The sequence below is a fragment of the Natator depressus genome, chromosome 3 (assembly GCF_965152275.1).
Source record: "Natator depressus isolate rNatDep1 chromosome 3, rNatDep2.hap1, whole genome shotgun sequence".
NCBI classification, from domain to species: domain Eukaryota; kingdom Metazoa; phylum Chordata; order Testudines; family Cheloniidae; genus Natator; species Natator depressus.
The window spans coordinates 62,858,788-62,880,819 of NC_134236.1; the positions used below are offsets into that span (position 1 = coordinate 62,858,788).

General features: G+C 38.6%; 1 protein-coding gene across 1 annotated transcript in view; it reads right to left on the reverse strand.

Moving 5' to 3' along the window:
• Positions 1 to 22,032, reverse strand: part of PHIP (PHIP subunit of CUL4-Ring ligase complex) — a 296,706-nt gene that overhangs the window by 125,907 nt on the left and 148,767 nt on the right. Inside the window, exons 14-17 of the mRNA XM_074948017.1 lie at positions 18,656 to 18,809; positions 15,668 to 15,802; positions 2,722 to 2,850; positions 794 to 1,019 (exon numbers count right to left, since the gene is read on the reverse strand). Coding sequence (XP_074804118.1) covers positions 794 to 1,019; positions 2,722 to 2,850; positions 15,668 to 15,802; positions 18,656 to 18,809 — 644 coding nt within the window. The remainder of the gene's footprint in view (positions 1 to 793; positions 1,020 to 2,721; positions 2,851 to 15,667; positions 15,803 to 18,655; positions 18,810 to 22,032) is intronic.

The window sequence follows — 22,032 nt, forward strand, 5'->3', positions numbered from 1 at the left end:
TGTAAACCTAAAGATCTAATTTGCACAGTGCCAGAGATGTGAACACTGCAAATGGCACTGTATCACAGTCACAGGTGGCAAGAAGGAAGTGAGTGGCAGTTTAGCCTGTTCCACACCTTTTATTCCATCAAATTTATCTGGGGAAGGAGGGGTGCTGAGGAGGGCATGCTGCAGGTGCTGGTGAGAGTCCACTGGACACTGACACTGCTAGTTAAAAAGAGTCACATGCATGTGCACCAACAGTGGAATCTGTACAGACAATCACTCAGGGGGGAAAAAAACTGTATTCTAATGGGGCTCCTACTAAATTGTACAAGATCAGCACTGCAAATTACCCTCTTAATTTTTAGAAACATGCATTTCAATTATGGCACGTAGCAGTTATGCTAGATCAAGAATTAGTTTTACTGAATGTCTAGCTGCTGTTTCCTTGCTTCCAGCTGACGTTTTCCTAAGCAAGTCAAATCCCTAATCTCATCTGATATTTCTCTCCTCAACTGAATATAAATTTAGACTCCCAGCTCCTAGAGGCAGTTCCCCTCAAAGCCAAAATCACATCTTCTCTCATCATTGCTGCTCCTCTTGTTAGCTGCCAGTTAAGATAAAGATTTATTACACACAAAAAAGGGTTTTTTCTTAATTAATCTGATAAACATAGTGGCAATATTCTAGAGTCCTATTAACTCCAATTGTATTAGACCACACACGAACCACTGCACTATACTTTCCATCTGATGAATTTAATATTCAAGCCTATGTACACTATAGCATACCGGACCTAAGTTCTATGTACCTGAGGAAGTCACCCCCATCTGTGGAATAAGCTGCTCATCCCTGCAGTTCTCACGACCTGGAACTAATCTCTGGTATCTTGATGGATGAGGGTTGCCATCAACATCAACCAAAAAAGGGGGAGGCATGAGATGTGGAGCCTGCTGTGTCTGTTCATCTAAGACAAAGTTGTTGGCATCCCGGATAAGAGGTCGATAATCACTGTGAAAGAACATCTGATCTGCTATCTGTAACGTAAAGCCAATTTTTGATTAATTACAAGCAACTGATTAAAAATAGAAACATTCAAAGAAATATGTCTGTAGTAAGTATTTAATGTCTTTTCCTAGCAAGTAAGTGATTTGTACTGATGGACACTTATGTAAAAATGAGGTGGTCATAGATAAGCTACTTTACCTCCTTTCCAGAGAAGTATATAATGGGCTAATGTTTTTCCTATCTAATAGTCATTTTTGTACTGTACTGGGGAATAAAACCCATAACTACCCCCTAAAAACACAGTTGCTTGCAGAAAGCAACTGTGCTTGGGTTAAGTAATTTACAAACTCTGATGTATTGTACATCTGACTATTACAGTTATGTTACTGCATTTTTAGGAGATATGGGGTGAAAAGGAAATACGTATGAAATCATTTATATCATTTTAGTATTAATATTTTGTTAGCACTATCTGTTAATACACACAACTAAATTTTAAAAATCTTTATCTATTACAGCAGATACTTCCAAAAGTCTGTTATAAAAGTAATTAAACAAACACTGATTTCCACCATATTAGAGTCAAGGTTTAATGCCAATATAGCATTACTGGGAGCCTGTATAAGCATAAGGAAGTATCTAGGATCACCAAAATGAACCTACCCTACTTAAAATTACATTAATATAACATACAGTACATTTACAGCAGTGGTGCACAAACTTCTCCAGCCACGCCAACCCCCCTCCCCATTAACTCCCCCTCCATTGTTGTACAGCCAAGGCTTCCTCAGCAGCAGAGCTTGGGCTGAGGCAGAGCTGGGGATGGGAGAGGAGCTGGGGCCAGAGGCAGAGCTGGTCTGGGGGCAGAGAGGGAATGAGGACAGAGCTGAGGTGGGAGCAGAAGAGGGGGCTGAGTGGAACGGGAGGCGAAGCAGGGTTGGGAGTGGAGTGGGATGGGGGTGGATCTGGCCTGGAGGCAGAACAGATCTGAGAGCTGAATGGGGTTGGGGGAGGAGCAAGGTTGGGAGTGGAGCTGGTCTGGGGGCGAAACATGGCTAGAAGCATGGTGCGTGCTCCCTCCCCACCCCTCGTGGGAGTTGGCTCAGGCCCTGCCATGTCCCCCCGCCCCAACTGTTCCTCAACACCCCCCTAGGGGGATGCCCCCACAGTATGAATTTACAGAATGAATTTGTCTCCAAATAACTTCCGGAGCAAGCGACAAACACGGAGAGCCATAAATGTGATAATCCAAAAATATCTTTTAAAAAGATCGATTTCAATTAATTAGAATTAATCAGGAACCTGCAAAATTATGTCTGAAAGCCAGGGTTAAATCTAGAACGAATTTCACTGTAGTATATTCATGTCACCTACTTAACAAGTACTATGCATTTCAATCTATTTTTATTATTAGAGGTATTTCTACTCCTTTTGTTTTAAGCAGGGAAACTTGGAGTGATTGCAGCTGAACAGGAGGTAGAAAGCAGCAGCAACTTATAGAAACATACCATATTGTATGAGCTGGAAAAAAAAGACAGAAAATAAAGGGAAGGAGAATGGAATCTAACAATACAAATATAAAAGCTATACCTTACATGACTGAAAAGACAAAAAGCTTTAAAAGCTGTGAAATAAATTCGACATCAATGTTTTTTTTCCAACAAAATGCATGCACAAACACTTTTACTTAAACAGTGAAAAGGATATTTTGATTTATGCCTTGCACTGTACCTTATCATATTTGCTACTGGAGCCAAAGCCAAAAATGAGAAGGTGCCCGTGAGAGTCTGTACATGCAAAATGCTGGCCATCAGGAGAGCACTTGCAGTCAAAAACTGCCCCATGTCCTTGTCCTTCAATCTGAAATACATTAAGGCAAAAAACCCCAACAAACAAAAAAAAAAACGATAATCAAAAACTAGGGAGACATATCATACTAAATTACAATCTCAACACTGTGATGCTGAAATGTACATAAAACATCCAAAGACAGCATACTGTTAGATGACAGACCCAGTATGTCTTTTACTTTTTAGCCATTTACTTATCAGTGAATTTTGCTGTAGTACTCATGAAATATGCCAGATTAATAGCAGTAGAAACTGACTGACTTTAATCGCAGAGCAAGCACAATACAGAAAGAGACAACAAAACCTTCCCCCTTGATGTCCTGATGATAAATTAAACAAAGAGCTGCATCCAGTTCAGGGTTTCAGTCGCTACACTGATTCTATCTTCTGCCTGTTAAACTTGTCAATCAGCATCAACTGCAATGGTATTTCACCACTTATCCACTAGGATATGCACTGAATAAATCAACCCATATATTGCCTTCTTCTAAAATTCCTACCCATATTTTTTTTTGGAGAATTTAGATTTGTGTGGTCTTAACTCCAGTTTTTAAAAGGAGAACTGCAAAGATTTTAAAAAAGTAATTTTTACCTGATACTCATTTTCTGTTCTCCAGTTCCATTAAGCCAGAACAAATGGGTTTTTGTTTTTCCCTGAAACCTGTCAATCAAGCAGAGGTGACCAATCACCACGCTGAGTTTTCATGTCTTTAGCACCTCTTCAGATAGTCCCTTTCTACACTCCCCAGTCAAGAACTTTTTGCACTGTCTTTTAAAGACACAAAAAAATTCTTTCCTTAACCATGGCAGGCCTGTAAACTTACAAAAAAAATGGAATTCACTCCACACAATAATAATTTGCACTTCCACAGTACCTTCCAACAAAGGCTATCAATGTGTTTTACAAACATTACTGAAGTAAGCCTCAAAATTCCTATAAGGTAGGCACTAATATATCCATATTACCAATTAGGAAGCTGAGGCACAGGGTCACATATATCAGTGGCAAAACCTCTTCTTTACTCCCAGTCCCTTTAAATCACTAGTTTACACTCCCTCTCACTACAGAGGTTTCAAAGAAAAGTGAGGCAGGTTTCTGGATTAGTAAAATGGAACACAGAAAACAATTATGTTATTATGTTCTCTGTTTTTGGCATTTGCTATTCCACAATGAAAGGGCTCTTAATAGAAGTATCCCACAGAAAAGACAGAAAATAAAACAGATTAGTCCTTCAAGAGAGCCATCCTAACATCAAATTGACTGAGGAAGGCAGAATTAATTTAAGCTTAGTGAATGTGTAGATGCAACAAAGCAGTCAGCTTTACTGATATCTTTTGAGGAGGCTCACCTTTTTGTTCGATGAGGAAGTCATGATTCCGGTAAAGTAGGCAGGTAACTTCTGCACAGAAATAAGCCTTGCAGAGTCCTTAAATACAACTCCAGGGTCCTCCTACAGCCTAACACATTAAAGATTTTTTCTTGTTGGAGAAAGGCAGTAACTGGGCAGAATTATTTCCTGGCTCTGGTGAAATTCAGAGGAAATCTTAGATTAAGGTTTTCCACTCTAGTAGAAAAATAGCTTGGATGGATTCTTCTCAAGAAACTCTTACAAAAGTTATAGAACAGAATACAATAGCTGAAGACATTCTTTTCTGGATGCACCACAAAAAGAACACTGATCCTATCTTGTAGATGCTCAGCTTCTCCGGTGATCAATATGTACCAGTGCTTAGTCTCTAGATGTGGCCAGGTTTGTCCTGAATGAGTTTCCAGGACAGTCTTTGGCCAGCATAATTTATTCAAAATGCTTTGCTTACAAGCCTCCCCCTGCCCTCCCCAAAGAAAATACAATACTCTTCCTTCTGGACTACTGTGACTGACCTGCATCTAAGTCAGGTTTGGTGAACTGTGAGTTTGGAGGTTTATGAGAACCATCACTTAATCTGATTGCACCAATTAAACGCCATTTCCTGGGCCATTTGTACGTTACTACAGTCTTGTTTGAACTGTTTGCTAGGATCCTAACAAAAGCTGAAGTGAAGGAAAGGAGGCAAAGAGATGAAAAAAATGGGGAACGAAAACATGACTGAAAATAAGCTTGCTTGCTAGCCTGGATATCATCTGTAATATTTAGGAAAGCTGCAGTTCTTCTCAGAGATGAACAGATCCACAGAGGAGAGGCCTCAGGCTTGGATGTGATCTTTTAATGGCAAGATATTCAAACACCATTTTTCTGGGATGTGACACATCTTCTCAGCTAGTCAGTTTAGTCAATATAAGTTTTTCAAGTGCAGCTTTAGCTTTATCTTGAGCCAACTGAGCGCTATTATGACTGCCATTAGGAGAATCGTGCTCATCACGATCCCCTGTCTGTTTCTAAAAGCAACAAAGGAATGTCTGCCTTTATCCACTTACACAGTTGATTGAGGAGGAACTTCCTGAAACTTAAAACCAGGATAAGAAGGACCACCCTGCTCTGGGCTGATGAAAAATACAGTTTCTCTTTGAAACCTTTATCCCAAGTCATTCTGCACTTCGAAACCTGCATCCAAAGTCACAACAGTCCAGTGTGATCCTAGACTGCAGAATCCAGGAAAAATTTAGTTACGGTGCAACTACCACAAAAGTGACCCCAACATGGGGAGGAAAGAAAACCTTGCTTTCTAAAGCTCCAGTATAAATCCAAGTGTCCGGATAACAACTGGCGTGAGCTCCCATAAAGTTTGGTCCACAGGAACCACTTCAGATATGACATAAATAAGAAGCATATAGAATCTCACTGAGATGTCCCAGATGGACTCAGATTTTTTGCAACCTTTCTTCTAAAAAGGACTCAAATCTCTGTGTCTGATAATGGTTGATGTGTTTCACATGGGCTCAGAGTATTCTTCTCAGAGTTCATCATCAATGCTACTAGGCAAAGAGGAAAAGATCCAAGTGAACAATTCAGTAGAACAGGTAGTGGCTAGACTTCCCATTAAAAGGTATGCCTAATTAACAAAAGGCATTAAATAGGAGTGATGATGCTGGAGAAACTGCAGAATTTATCAGATTAAACACGATATACTAGAGTGCAACATTAGAAGTCCGGGAGTCATGTTGAGAGGATTGTTAAAGGAACAGAGTTTTTGCAAAAAAGGTGAAGTTGCCTGGTATACCTCCAGTTCTATGGATGGACTTCTGGAGATAGATAGAGCAGCATAATACTATAAGGGGATGAAAGGATGCATCTGTGCTCTTCACTTCTATTTTCTGTACAGTGATACAGCAGTGTCCAGTTGCTGCTAAGGATAAGGAAAGATTGGAAACCACAACAGATTCCTTGAAGGACAACGAGAGTGAAGAAATTCTCAAGTGCAACTGGCAGCCCCTGCTTGATTGACAATTTCCAGGAAGAAACCCATTTAATTTGAATTAGTGGATGTTAGAACACTGACAAAGTAGATTCTTCTAAGCAAAATAAGGGTCAGACAATTCTTAAATAATCATTTTTAAACAGAGTAATTTTTTTTTTAATTCATCCAGGAGAAAATGACTGAACAGAACCAGCTTTAGCAGAACCACTTTTATCACATTCCATAAAGGAGAATACCTCCAAGTCAATTCCCAATCTTTTGTTCTGAATGGTGTAACAAGAAAAAGGAAGAGGGAGAAAAGATCCACCCAAAAGCCATGACTCTGCAACTGCATCTGTGCAGGCAGAACCTTACTCCTGTGTAGAGCCCCACTGACTTCACTGGGGTTCTGTGTGGGAGCAGGGGTCCACCCATGTAGTTCCAGTTGCATGATCAGGGACAACATCTGCAAATGTAACTGAAATTTTTTCTGAAATGTAAATATCATGCAGAGATCAAGAAGTCCAAATTCAAGCATTAAAGTTTTCCATACGATCCATAGTTTGGCCACATTTTGCAAATTGCCAGTTGTTGTTTATGCAGTTAATTAATGTCTAATATATATCTAATGTGTTCAACCAAGTTCACGAAGTTTTGAGAAAATGTTTGAATTTCTTCACTTTTATGTTTAAATTCTTAATCTTATATGGTTGGGTCTTTAAAAATTTTATCTGACTCTAAATATTAAAAAAGGGGAAGAGGAGTCAAGGAGGTGGAGAATGATACAAACTGAAACTTAAAACTGCATTAAAATCATCACACAACCTATGAAAGTAAATGGTGCATTTCCTCTAGGTGCAGGTGCGTGCATTTAGGGGCACTGAACAGATATACTTAAGTTGAGCACTCCTAATTACCTCCATTCAAAATACAAGACCAAAGGGACATCCTATGACATAGAAAGGACTCTAATTTAAAAAACATTTTAAAAAATGTATAAAAGGACACCGTTAACAATTACGCTGTCTGGAATTTTTCCATCCTATTGTTACAATTATAATACTTTAACTGATCATGTATTTTTTCCAGTTTGTTTTCTTTTTGTACAGTTTCATTTGTTTTGCTATAGAAACTGCATCATACTTAGTCCTGAGTATGTGGATTTTTAACAGAACAAAAGGGGAGATAAATGCCATTAAAAAAACTACACGAAGATTTTAGACCTTCAAAAATTAATTTGGGATGCCCAGGGACAGGAGTAGTATCTTCACCACTTATCTCATTTTTTCTCACACATTGACTAGATATTATATTAACAGTGTCCTTTTGATCATTGGGGTGTGGCTAATTGTATTTCCATGTGACAGTCTGAAACTGTTTTATATTTCAGATACCACCTTCTCAAAGTATTGTATAAAATTTCTAAAAAAATTTAAATTCATGTATGAATTTGAGTATAAAAGTTTAGCTTTGTTCACCACTGTTTTGATCCATATACTTCTCATTGAAGTACAAGTAAATTTAAAACTGACATTCTATTAGCGAACAAAAACTTATTTCCAGATACTAAATATTTAAACTGTCTTACATACCAATTGTTTATTATAGCAAGATGTATTGAAGCACAACAGATCTTAGCATATTTATTGAAATAATTTAATATGTGTGTGAGAGAGAGAGAGAGAGAGATTTTATTGCAAACAAACTAACATTACACACATACCAGCCCATAATTCCATATGCTATTGCATTTTCCCTAAAATAGGTTAAGTATGCTCTATTTACTTTGTATAAGAAGTACTTGCACAGAGATGGCATTAATCTCTATAACGATGCTATGTGATCAAGGTTATAGAAAAAACTGCATAATATATTTTTATTTTATAAATAGCATGTGAGCACACAAAGGCTATCATAATGATAATGTATATGGGAAATACTGAAGATTTTGTGTTCACTGGTGACTATTGTCAGTAACATTTTCAAAAATGGGTGCCTAAAGGTAGACTCCTAAAGCCAGCTATAGATACTTACATATTTGGCCTGATTTTCAAAAATGCTGCCTACCAGGCAATTACATTGACTTTGGGAGCCCAACACCTTCAAGAATCATGTCACATGTTTAGTTGCCTAAATATGGATGTAGGAGCCAAATTTTGCACCCCCCACTTTTGAAAATCTTAGCCTGCATTTTGACTTTGATTGTTTGACCTGCCAACCTGACATTAATTTAACATCATTTTTGTATGGAATTAGATGTAAACTAGTAATTTGCATTAACGTGTTTACAAAAACTAGCAAGCAGTCAGCTAATTAAACAGCTGGTTTAAAATGTTTTTCCACACTAACTTTCATATTGTGAATATAAATCAAAATTGAAAAGAAAGCTGTATTTATTTTATTCAGCACATCTTTTGAAAGGTCTTGTGGTGGTATGCATTTCTCATACTCCATAAATTGTCAGCTGTATTTTAAATTAAAATGTTTGATTAAAATATTCATTCATTTTTAAAATACATATCACTGAATTACCTGCTGTTGGCACCTACTTTTCTGAAAAGTCAAGCCTTATTGGTTTAAGATGTCAACACAGTTGACATTATTTACCTCAACTACAGAGAGGCATAAAACAATATGGCAGTTACATATCTAGAATGGGGCAGTTTTCCAGAGAACAATAATATCTCTGCTTACCATCCAATCAGTGTTCTCCAGTCTCACTTTAATAAGTACTCATTTTATTAAAAAAGCCGCTCAAAACAGTGTCAGATCTGTTTTTTTGTATTTGTTTCTCCTGGCCTCAGAAAGTATTTTACCACTTTTGAGTCTGGTAACAGAATTTATCCTAGAAAAAGCAAACTAAGAACCAAAAGAATTCATATTTTTTCTTTACTACACCATATTCAAAAAAGATGAAGTCTAATCTTTTTCAAGGCTGACCATGAAAGAAGATAAATTAAAATATAAGGATCTGCACAATCAAGTTTTATTCTGTCAATTACATAACAAAAATGTAATTATATTTTTCACTCCACAGACATATTCTAACAAATACTATCTCCACCAGCATTCTGGAAAGGAAATAAGTTGGAGTCACTGTCGCCCTGGAGTCCCTACTGTCACTGCCCTCTTCACTACACTAGACCCTTCCACTGCCTTTACTTTAATCTGAACTTTAGAGGGAACTACTCATTATGCGCACAGACTCTATTCCTCACAGAAGAGTGAAAATGCATGCTGAGGAACCTTTTATCTTTTCCAGAAGAGGGCCTCCTACTGCAGTAAATCTTTCCTTTACTCTCACACAATACTTAAGGAATATCCAGATAGTACTACCACAGCAATACAGTAACACATGTCTACACCTTTTATTTGAGTGTCCTAAATTTACCTGCTTGAAATGTAGTTACTGTCATTAGACTATAACTTTAAAAAAGAGATTTGGAATACATTATAAAATATTGCGGTCCTCTCTGCAAAAGAAGAGCAGTGACTGGGGAAGGAGGGTATATTACCTATAATGTGTGGCTAAAAGTTGTATGAATAAACTACTGCCACTTTTTATTTCCTTTAATTTTCTGACTGATTTTCAGTTATGTTTAGGAGTCAAAAGTCCTTTAACATAGCTGAGTTAGTTTAATTTTACATTTCAACTAAAAAAATATTGCTGCATCAAAATTGAGTCCATAGTTAAAAAGACGCCAGTCCACAATTAGTATTAGCCTCTTTGCAATATTTGGAAAGATAGTAGAAATAAAGTGATTAAACACCCAGTGCTGTTCAAAAACAGCAACAACATTTGTTGATGCCGATAGTGACAACACTAATGGACATATTTCAGCATAGAAAGATTTTCTATTGAAATCTTTATGCTCTTGCAAAGTTGGATTCCTGTCTGAGGAGGGTACAATCTCTGCAGCATCTTCCTTGTTGTAGCATTTATAATCACTGAAAGGCAAAAATGAGATGCTCACAAGCACCACTAGCAAAGGTAACTACGTTTGTAAATTCTGCACGTTTAACAGCTCAAATTTAAGGACCTTCGAAGTTCCTCAGGACCAAGAGCTCTAGATTTTTTTTCCCTCAGAATAAACTAGAAAAACAGAATTGAACATTACATTAATGTAACTTTAATAGCAAATGCAGGCCTTGATCTTGCAATGCAATGTAAAGTAAAGAAGAAGCCAATGAGGTTCCATTAGGATGGAGAGGTCTGAGCCAGTATGAATCTCATTTACAGGATCGGGCCCTTATAACACTTAAGTGCGAGGATGAAAACATTAAGATGTACAGAGCAAAATTAACTGAGGCATGTCACAAGCATTTTGTATTTTCTATTACTTTTCTTTATACATGAATCTATCAATATATTCATGTTTATGCCATTAAACTTAGATTTAAAAAATACAGAACTGATATTTGTCTTTTGGTATATAGAATCAAACATGCAGCATTATCTGATTTATGCAATGTTTCCTATGAAATAATGTTTATTTATATAATTTTTCCTATGTCTTATGAGAAATAAATTCAAATGATAAAATACAGAATGTACAACAGGGCTGAATTTTAATCTTACGGTAAGAAGCATAAATTTAACTTTTCACCATTTATATTTGTGACCTTGTATGTTACATCAATGTAATTTTTGTAGTTTTGTTTGACTTCATCTTCAACTGTGTACATAAGGAATTTCCTGTGAGATCTAATGATGATAGATATTTTCTTTTTACCTATCAGACTAGCCATACCCTGAAGGAAGAGGGTTTAACCTCTTTCAGCGTATGCACAACATATCAAAAGTGTGTCCCTCTTTTTGGTACAACACTAGCTCAGGTTCATCTTCAGAAGCTAGCTTAATTGCTCTGCTTAGGATATATGCAGTTCGGTGGGAGATTGCCAAGTGGTGGGCACAATCACTGTTTACTCAAACTATAAACCACAGAAAGTGCTCACAAACAATTTCTTGGATACTTATGTATTTTCATAGGCCCTAGAAAATTAAAGAAGTTACTTACTCTACAGTAACTGAGGTTCTTTGAAATATTGTAGTCAGTGTGGATCCTACTATAGGTGCACAGGCACCTCATGCATGCAAGATCAGAGTCTTCTGAATAGTAGCATCTGTCAGGGATGCCCACGCACCTTGTACCTCCTCTTGCCCCTCTATGACGACATAAAGACATGGCAGCTGTGATCCTCTATCAGTTTCCTCACAATTCAAAGCCAATTGTAGCTAAGGATGCCAAAAAGCAAGAATGAGAGGGTGGGTGGTGGGATCCACACTGATTACAACATGTCAAAGAACTTCAATTACTGAAGGGTAAAAGTTCTTTCTTCAAGTGTGTGTCAGTGCTTACCTCACTCTAGATGACTATCAAGCAGTGTCCACTCTGGAGAGTGGGAAAGAGCCATATGAGCAGAACAGAGATTAAAGTACAACTCCCCCAAACTTGGCATACAAATTCTCCCAAACCAGCTGCCATGTCAAAGGTGTAATGTTCAACTAATGTCAGTGTGTTGGCTCCAGGCTGCAGCTTTACAGAGACCATTGAGGAATCTGGATACCACTGGATGTGAAAAGACCGAGTATGAAACAGCTGCAAGGTGAACCTTGAGAGAAATAAGAGCCAACCCAGCCTGACGGAAGTGCAGCATATAGTCAAGGATCATTGGGCACATGGCCTCATTTGCGCCCAGATAAGGCTGGATTGCCCATAAGGAGAGCCATTTCCATTTGGAGGAATAGCTAGATCATCCTAGGAGACAGTTCCCTGTTTTGTATGAGGATTTCTTGCATCTGTTGAGAACAATCTCTGACAGTAGCTTTCATACATCCAACATTCAAGTTGTCAAGTGCAATGTCTGAGTCTGGCTGCAATATCTAACCATGAGACTAAGATACCAAGTACAACCACACCAGGAGATGGATTGGAGATTGAATGGACATGTGCAATAAGTCTCAGAATCAGAAATGTCTCACCCAGTAGGGAGCTACTGGAATCAATGTGGCCTTGTCCCATCTGAATTTGGAGATCACTCCAGGGAGGAGAATCAGAAGAAAGGCATGTAGGAGGCCTGGAGACCACTGCAGCAGGAAGGAGTCTGGTAAGAAATTCAGATACACACACCCCCACTGGAGCAAAAGTTCAGGAACTTGGTTTTGTCCTCTGTAGCAAACAGATTTATTGGGAGAGTCCCCTACTAGCAAAATATCACCTCCATGACAGATGTCTGCCATTTGTGGTTGGTTATAGTGCACATGCTTAAGAAGTTTCAGGTTGCTGCTGGTTCCTAGAAGGTGTAGAGGGAGTGGGGTTACCCCATGGTGATGACATCAAGTCCACAGCCTTGATGGCTTCCTGGCAGAGAAGATGACCAAGCACTTCCTTGCTTGTTTATATAGTGCACTGTGCACTTACTGTCCACCAAGATCTGCATTGTAGAGTCCTGCAGGACAGGCATTTATGCCACACAAGCCAGACAGATGGCCCTGAGCCCCAAGACGTTCATATGCAGTTTCAGATCATCCTGGAACCAGATCATCTGCATCTACAAATGGTTCAGGTGGGCAGTCCCAACCTGTCCCTAAGTCATCTGTGATAAGCATCACCAATGGGGAGGGGAGAAAGAAAGGGGTCTTGTATTCTCCTGGTCCAGCCACTGAGCTTTTGCAGGTCCTGGGGCAGAACTGTGGCTTGGATGGGGAGTACACTGACCTCAGCCATGGTCGATAAGGACTGCAGGTGATCTCTGGCAAGAAACATCAGCTGTCATGTGGGAGCTTTAATAGAAAGGGAGTAACCCTGTCCCAGGTTAAAAAGTCATACTTGGCCAGTAGTCTGGCAATATGCCACTCACAGCTGTAAGGAGCAGAGGAGAACAATTTTTTCCCAAATAATTTTAGCCTTTTGGGATTATTGCCTTTAGAGCTACTCTTACTGGATTTAAATTTTTTCTGTATTGTCATCACAAGCAAGGAGCCCAGACGGTGGTAGGTGAAAAGTACTCAAATCCTGTTTGAGGGACTTACTACTGCTTCTCTACCTGTTTCAGCCTCTCTGATTTCAACTCCTGGCTCTCTTGATTCCTCACCTCACAAACTCCCATTCTCATCACCAGTGAGTTCAACTTTCATGTTGATGAGCCATGCAACCCCTTCGCTGCACATTTCCTCACTCTCACCTCTTCATTCAACCTGCAGCCCTGGTTCAACTCTTCCATTTATGAGAAGGCCCATTTAATTTGATCTCTACCAAGCTCTGTGCTCTCTCTGACCTCTGTTGCTGAAATCCCCCTCTCCAATCACCTAGCTCCTTTCAGCATCACCCATCACCTCCTTCACCCGTCACTCAGACTTCCCACGACTTCCAGTCCTTCAGCATTGACTACTTCTCATCTGATTACTGACTCACTCCTCAAATCTTCCCTGCTCCTGCCTCTGCTTCTCTCTCCGTACAGGACCTCACAGACTTCTTCCAAGAAAAAAGTGACAAAATACAACGTGAACTTTCCACTTTCCACCAGCAACTCTCTCTACCTTTTCCCCTGTCACAGATGCAGAAGTGTCTCAGCTATTCTTCTCATCTAACCCTTTCAATTGCTGCAGAGACCTCATCCCAACCCATCTCCTGATCTCCATTGGGTCCATTTCCATTCCATCCCTTATTCTTTCCCCTCACAAAAAAAGCATGGTTTAGTCTCTCCCATCTTAAAATACCCACCCTTGACCCCATTTACTCCTCCACTACTTCCCCACCTCTCTTCTTCCTTTGAATATGATATCTACAATCACTATTTGGAGTTCCAGTACCAACCTAGACCCTCTCCAGTACTTCTGTCCCTTGAACTCCACCCAAACCACTCTTGCCAAAGTTTATAATAATCTCCCCCGCTTAGCCAAAGCTCAGAACCAGTAACTCCATCCTCATTTTCTTGACCTGTGAGCCTCCTTCAACACAGTTGTCTATGCTCTTCTTCTTCAAATCTTGTCTTCCATGACTGTCCTCTCCCGGTTCTTCTCCTATTTCTCTAATCGCTTCTTCAGTGTGTCCTGAAAATCCACCTCATCCCTTCTTCAACTTTCTGTGGGAGTTCCAGAGGGCTTACTCCTTGGTCCTCTTCTCGTCTCCCTCTACACCTTGTCTCTGGATAATCTCGTCCACAAACATAAATTCAACCACCATCTCTATGCTGACAACTTCCAGATCTACTTCTCTACTTCTGACCTGTCTCCTCCTGTCCAAATTAAAATCTCAGCCTGTTTTTCTCCAACTTCTCCTTGTGAATGTACAGCCATTAGTTCAAGTTTAACATGGCTAAGACAGAGCTTTTAATGTTGCCCCCGACATAAGAGTAGCCATACTGGGTCAGACCAGTGATCTAGCCTAGTAACCTTTCTTACTGATAGTGGATGGGGCTAGATATTTTCTGAGGAAATAAACAGAATAGGGCCATTTTTGAGTAATCCATCCCATCATCCAGTCCCGGTTTCTGTTAGTCAGAATCTTAGGGACACCCAGAACATGGGGTTGGCTAAGGAGCATGCTTTAAAACTAGAGCACTTGTGCTGTTGCCAATGCTAGGTCTTTTCTCAGCATTGTCTTCTCTACACTGACCTTTTGGGTTGCTTGTCTACTGGATGGGGCACTGGATTAAGTTAGTTTGTCTGCTGTTGGTGCTCTGGTGCCCATTTCCTCTGGATCTGAGGAGACCTTCACAGATTACCCCAGGAGGGGAAGCTTTAGCCACGCATCACATGACTGACTTGTTCTTGCGATGAAAGAGAGATGTACTGAACATGTGGGACTCTCCTAAATAGAAGACTGCTGTGTCCATGTTTCTAAGTAATTAGTCCATCACAGGACCTGTAGGGCTTGAAGCCCACAGGTTTTGAATCTACCATATTGAGGTGGTTCAGTACTGGGGGTGGGGAATACAGATAGTTCTGATGATCAGTACTCAATCCAGATGGATCAAAGATGTTCATGGTGGTCATATATCAGAAGCATTCTGAAGAATTTTGAAAAGTTTTGAGAGACTTAGCTAGAGCTAAAAACCAGTGGGTTGGAAGCTTCCCAGTTTCCATCTCACTGCCATGAGTAGTAAGAGGGAACTGAGGGAAGGTCACAGCCATACTGCCCTCTTTGCCCCAATACAGGAGCATTGGGAGTCACAGGTTGCATGTGCAGCACCAACAGACACTGGCATTCAAAAAGACTCTGATCTTGTGTGCACGAGGCACATGCGTACATACAGTGGGATCCACATTGATATATGCAAAGAAAAATCATCAGTTAATGTAGTCATCATTTCAAGCAACTTCATATAAAAGTTATGAGTGAAATCCCGACCCTACTGAAGTCCATGGGAGTTTGGCCACTGACATCAATGGAGCCAGGACTGCTCCCTCCTCTCCTGGCCACACACCCACCAAAATGCAATGTACTTTATATTTGTGCGGGAATAGCAAATAACCATAGAAAAATTACCATGTTGAAGTAAGACCGAATTTTGACCCCTCTGGCCAAATCCCAAACTATGACATTTCCATCATGGCCAGCAGAGAAGAGAACTCTAGGATCAAATGGGTGAGGCTCAAGTACAAACACTTCATCCTCGTGTCCCTGAAATAAAAAATACATATTTTTTTTAAAAGATTTGGTAGGAGAGTTTAGAGAAGACTGTTACACAAATACATACAGAAATACTTACTACTATTACACTATCTGCAGTATACACATCTGAATAATGATATAATGATGAGAAACTGTACAAATGTCTCATGTACAACAGCAGTTTTGGCAACTCTCTTGGGTGGCTTTTCATAAATTTGTTGTATCTTTATATTATATGCTTCTCTTTCTCCAGTGACAATTTTAAACAGAAATGTGTAACTATCAGTTAAATCACTATCAACATTTTTGTAATGAATTTAGAAGCCCAGAGGGCTGGAAATGACATTTTTAAAAACTCTGACTCATATTTTAGCAATTTTAACCTTTTGAGGGTTCATTCTACATTATATGTGCAACTGCTCCAAAAACATCTAGTAAAGAACTAGTTCAGTAATTAGGATAAGATTTTAGGCTATGTAAAGAATTAGTACCCTAAAAGTAAAAAGAAAAGGAGTACTTGTGGCATCTTAGAGACTAACCAATTTATTTGAGCATAAGCTTTCGTGAGCTACAGCTCACTTCATCGGATGCATACTGTGGAAAGTGTAGAAGATCTTTTTATATACACACAGAGACCATGAAACAATACCTCCTCCCACCCCACTCTCCTGCTGGTAATAGCTTATCTAAAGTGTAAGGAGAGTGATCACTTTAGATAAGCTATTACCAGCAGGAGAGTGGGGTGAGAGGAGGTATTTTTTCATGCTTTGTGTGTATATAAAAAGATCTTCTACACTTTCCACAGTATGCATCCGATGAAGTGAGCTGTAGCTCACGAAAGCTTATGCTCAAATAAATTGGTTAGTCTCTAAGGTGCCACAAGTACTCCTTTTCTTTTTGTGAATACAGACTAACACGGCTGTTACTCTGAAACCTACCCTAAAAGTAGAAATCCATTTAACAAGTGCCAAGCATTTCCTTTCAACAATGGCATGAAATTATATTCAGGAGCTACTTCTTTTGTAATTAAGATTTTTTTAAAATCTCTAATTTTAATGCAGAACAGGAAGGTAGTAAAATTAAATATATGCATATTTTTTCATGCCTAAGGAATGATAAGGTCATGATAAGAACTGATATTTGTGTTAACATATGGGTACTGATCTTGAATTTCAATTTTGTATTTTTTAATTTTGGGTTGAGGAGCAGCTGCTGACCCAGTGTTTTACATAACTACTTTTTATTTTATGGCAAATGGTGTCTAGAACCTGAAAAAGATATGTTTCACTGCAGGAAAAGACGGAAATTGGTGGCTCTGTGACTGGTGCCCTGAAATACTGCATAAGAAACCCAGGTTCAATTTCTGGGTCCAAGAGTCTCTTTGGACAGCAGATGCCCCATGTACTCTAGGTGAGAGAAACAAACTTGTGTTGTTCTGCAAGCTCGTTCAGCTGACATAGAAGGCGCTCTGATGGTCTCTATGAATGTGTCTGTATACCCATATATATATATTTATGTATGTATTTAGATATTAGTAACTGGTGGTGAGTGGAGAGCTAGCAATGGTATTCACCTCCCCTTATTTTCTGATAAAAAGATGCATTAAAAGACAACTATAAATACACTACTTAATAGTTTTTCAAATACACAATTGCTGTAGTTACCACAGGGACGTTATGCAAATATAGCTGGAAAAGCAGATGGTCCATGAGAGAATCTAGTAAAAATGTGGTCAAACAAAAATGTTAAGGCTCCCTGCAGCAGAGATCCTAATCTGGATTATTATTCTGAATCTCCTCCAACCAGACTAGGGAAATATCACTGTTCACAAATCGTATGTATTTTTGCAACTGAAAAGCCCATATTGCCCCCATTTTTTCCCCCTGCCTAACATTACCCTGTGACTAAAATGCATTAGGCACCATTCATTTTAATCTTAAAATTTATCAATCTTCTTCATTCTTCAACCACAAGTGTCCACATAACTGCAGAATTTTAAGTCTAAATTCAATAATTATATATAAAGGTATGTAATATTTCTCTATGTAGGTGCCATTCCTACTACTTCAATAAAAAAAACTTAAGTTTCTAAAATGTTGCTATGATTGTGGGGTCTCCCACATACCCTCAGGAAGACATTCTGGTTAATGCTGACATTCTAATGATGGGAATCATCCTATCAAAGTTTCAATTATATTCATTTTACTCTGTAATTTAGTATCACTTGCAACTCCCCTTGATTTCCTATACAACTTGTATTTGTATATAGACAAAAGTACATTACTATGAAAATGTACTTAATTAATACTTCAATTATGCATCTTCTATTCAAGGAATATCTGGGTCTTCCATCTTATTTTTCAACCTGGAAGTGAGTGCTATATCTGGAGGTCAGCAAAAGCTCACCCATATCTTCCTTCTACTTAAAGGCCACCATAAAAAGCCTTGCCAATTTTGAACAAAAAACAAAAAAAAACCCACACACACAACCAATGGCACTCTGTCTACACAAATTAAAATCTAATCCAAACAGATGCCTGCTAATACTTGCCTACAAAAGATGATTTTAAAGAAACATAACAGAGATTTAAAATTTTAAATTTAGAAACTATCATTTCAAAAACAAACAATGTCTCTGCAAGGAGGGCACGTGAAGAACTACTTTGGCTCCATCCTCATTGACAATGTTACTTTAGGTTGACAGTCACAAGAAATTCAACTAGCTTTAAATTCTTCTGTATGTAATTATTTCCTTAACTTTCTGCCTTGTTATGCAAATCTATAAAGATATTATAAAAAAATCTATGATGGATATGTGAGTTACAGTATACTGAGTAAAACTGCCACTCTTATTTTTCTTACCATAAGGACATGAATAAGCTGGCCAGTGAAAGAATTCCAAACCTTCAGAGTCATGTTATTAACTGCAGTTATAACAGAATTGTCATGGCGGTCCCATGCCACCATAGTTACTTTCAGTTTTGTGATTTTGTCTTCTACTCCTTGTACACTTTGTCTAAAAGTAAACAGAAAAAAAGAGTTTTCAAAATAATGAGTCTGAGTTAGCCAAAATCTTTGGTGCATCAAGAAACTTGTCTGATAAAAAGAGGGTTCACTCATCAAAGATTTTAAAATGTGTTTTGTGTTTTGGTTTATCATCAAAAGTAATGTGTTTCTTCAATATTACGGACAAATGAGAGATCAGACGTACATGATGGAAATGTTATACACATAGCCCACCTGGGCAATTTGTATCTTCAGATGACCTCTGATACTGGTGCAAACCCATTTAAAGTTAATGGAGCAACACATATATCAGACAGCAAAATATGAAGACAAAGTGGTTGCACAGGTAGACAACAAACAGTCTGGCCTGCAGAGCCTATGTTATTGGTTACAAATACAGAAAGAACATAGCGTGATCATCAGACTTTAGGGTGAGACTGTAGGGCTGATGCTAGGAAAAAGACAACTTACTCCAAATGAGCCCATTTGATATGAAAATCTATGAGATAATAGACATGGTACTCTGTAACACCATTTTTACAGAGTAATTTTTAGGACAGAACCTCACTTTAAAGGCAATGGGTGAAATCCAAAGTCTCCTGATGTCAAAGGCAAAACGCACATTGACTTCAATGGGGCCAGGATTTTGCCCACTGTTGAGAGCCTTGTCTAATTTTTCTTGTAAAAAGGTTCAGAGTTTAAGGCTAGAACGGACCAGTAGATCATTCAGACTGACTTCCTGTGTATCACAAGGACACCAACACCACCCAGCACCTGCACACTAAACCCAAGAACCAAAATGAGACCAAAATATTACAGCCCACAGGAGACTACTATGTACCACAGGCAGAGAATAGGAAGGACAAGTTGCCAACACTTTCCACAACGGCAGGAAAATGATTAAATAAGGTATATACCAGATACACCTGGTGACCCGCACCCAAACATCACAAAGGCAAAAAACACTCAAGGATACTGCCAATCTGACTTGGGGGGAAATTCCTCCTGGACCCCACATATGGCTATCAATTAGACCCCAATTCCAGAAGCAAGAATTAGCCAGCCAAGCACCTCAGAGAGAGATTGCTTGGTGCCACCTCAGAGCCCTTGCTCACTCCGCCCAAAGTCACATCTGCAGCCATGGGCATCCCTGATGCTTCATAGGAAGCAGATTAAAAAAAACCCTGCCAGAATACATGCCCCTTCCCCCGAATCCCGAGAGTGATAGAATCCCTTCCTGGGGAGGGGGGGGAAGACACATTCTGTCATGTTGTAATCTGAAATACATTTATAAAGCATTTATGATTTTGATTTGCATGAGTTTCTTAATATTTCGGGTTTGACCAATTTTGAAGCCATCACCCTGGATATTTCATCTATGAATTAAGAATATTAAATTATGCCTCAGTAAGTAAAAAGTGCTCCATACCTCAGTATTTTTAACAACAAGCTTTAAAAAAAAATGGAACACATAGTTGTAGCTCTAGAACTTACCCTTGATAACGTGACATCTAATCACGCCACACAATTTGTTAATGCTTTACTCCATGTAAGAATAGCCATACTGGGTCAGACCAGTAGTCCATCTAGCCCAGTATCCTGTCTTCCGACAGTGGCCAATGCCAGGTGCATCAGAGGAAATGAATAGAACAGGCAATTATTGAGTGATCTATCATGTTGTCTACTCCCAGAGAATAGCTTAAATAAACTGAAATCTGTTTTCTCAACAAAACACTTTCTTCATTGTACACACAATACTTTATTACTATAGAGTAGCTTACGAGTGGAGTGTTAAGGTCATTTTTTAAAAACTTAGCATTGAAGTTTTTGTTTTGGAGAGTTTAGCCTTAAACTCTATCACTCTTGTTTACAACAGGTCACAAGACATTATGCGGACTCAAAAGAGAAGGATGCACTTTGGCCCTATTAAGCTTTCCTTATAAAAATACAATGATTTTAGTGATAGTGAAAGGTGCTGAATCTTGAAAACAAATTTTCTGTATGTATTCATGTGACAGATAACGTCCTGACAATCTGTAGCGCACTCTTGGCTTGCATCAATTTATCTCAAAACCATGCCTATTTGATCACTAGCTTCTCTGTCAACTACTGAGCATTTGTGATTATATTTGCATGATGCATATACATGTCTCCATGAAAAAAAATGAACAGAGAAGGATCACCAACTCATTTAGTACAGACAACTTGAGAGCCTGTCAAACTGGATTCCTTGTAGAATGTGCTTTATTCCTTGCAAAAAGGTTCTCCAGGCCTAATTATTCTCTCTTTTTCAACTGTATAATCCCATTTTCTTCAGTACGATTGCTCAGGTGTAACTAGGGCTGAATTTGGACTTGCATTAAAAACGGAGAGTTACCTGGATTTTCATTTTGTCATGCAACACATGCTCTTACCAGGTGCTCTAGCTAGAAGTTTCTCTGGGGAGTTTAATCAGTATTTTTGATAATTATTGGAAAAATCATAGTCAACAAAAACCTTAAGAATCTCTCAGGGCCAAGTTTTCAAATGTGTTTTATGAAACAGACTGAGATCTCTTTATCTTCCAATGAATTATGGGAAAAAATTCTAAAAGACCCTTAAGCTGTGGAAATAGTACTAGCATCTCTGTTCCAGCCACCCAATTGGGTCATAAAAAAATTTACATCTCAGAGAAGAAAATTTAAAATATTCCTAGAATCTTTCCACCTGCCCCAACAGCAGCTCTGGGGCAGATATATTAAAGTAATTAATTCACAGTCTTACCAAATTATTATTTTTTCCCAATTTTAGGCAGCTACCTATTATTTAGAAATTTCTTGCAGTGTGACTCTAAGAATTTACCTTGAGTGGATTTGGCAAGAGTTCTTCCAAATATTGATTCACACTTATTTTTTAATCTTTATTACAACATCCAGAGGACCTACTCATATCGGGATACTGTGTAAACATTACAAAAAGACAGCCCCCGACCTTGAAGAGCTTAGTCTTTCCTCCTAGGATTCCACGCCACAAAAGAACTATGGAAAGTAGAAAGCTCCATGGTCCTTTCAACATTTTATGTAGTAAACACTATATAAAGTGACCTTCTCTTAGAAGCATATTAACCAATTTTGAGTCCAGAATACCTGATGGCATCTCTTGTTAGGAATAGGCAGTAAAATTTAGTTAATTGTTAATATGTGTTTTTATTTTTTCACAAAATGTAAAAACTAAAGATTCTCTGTAAAAAAGCA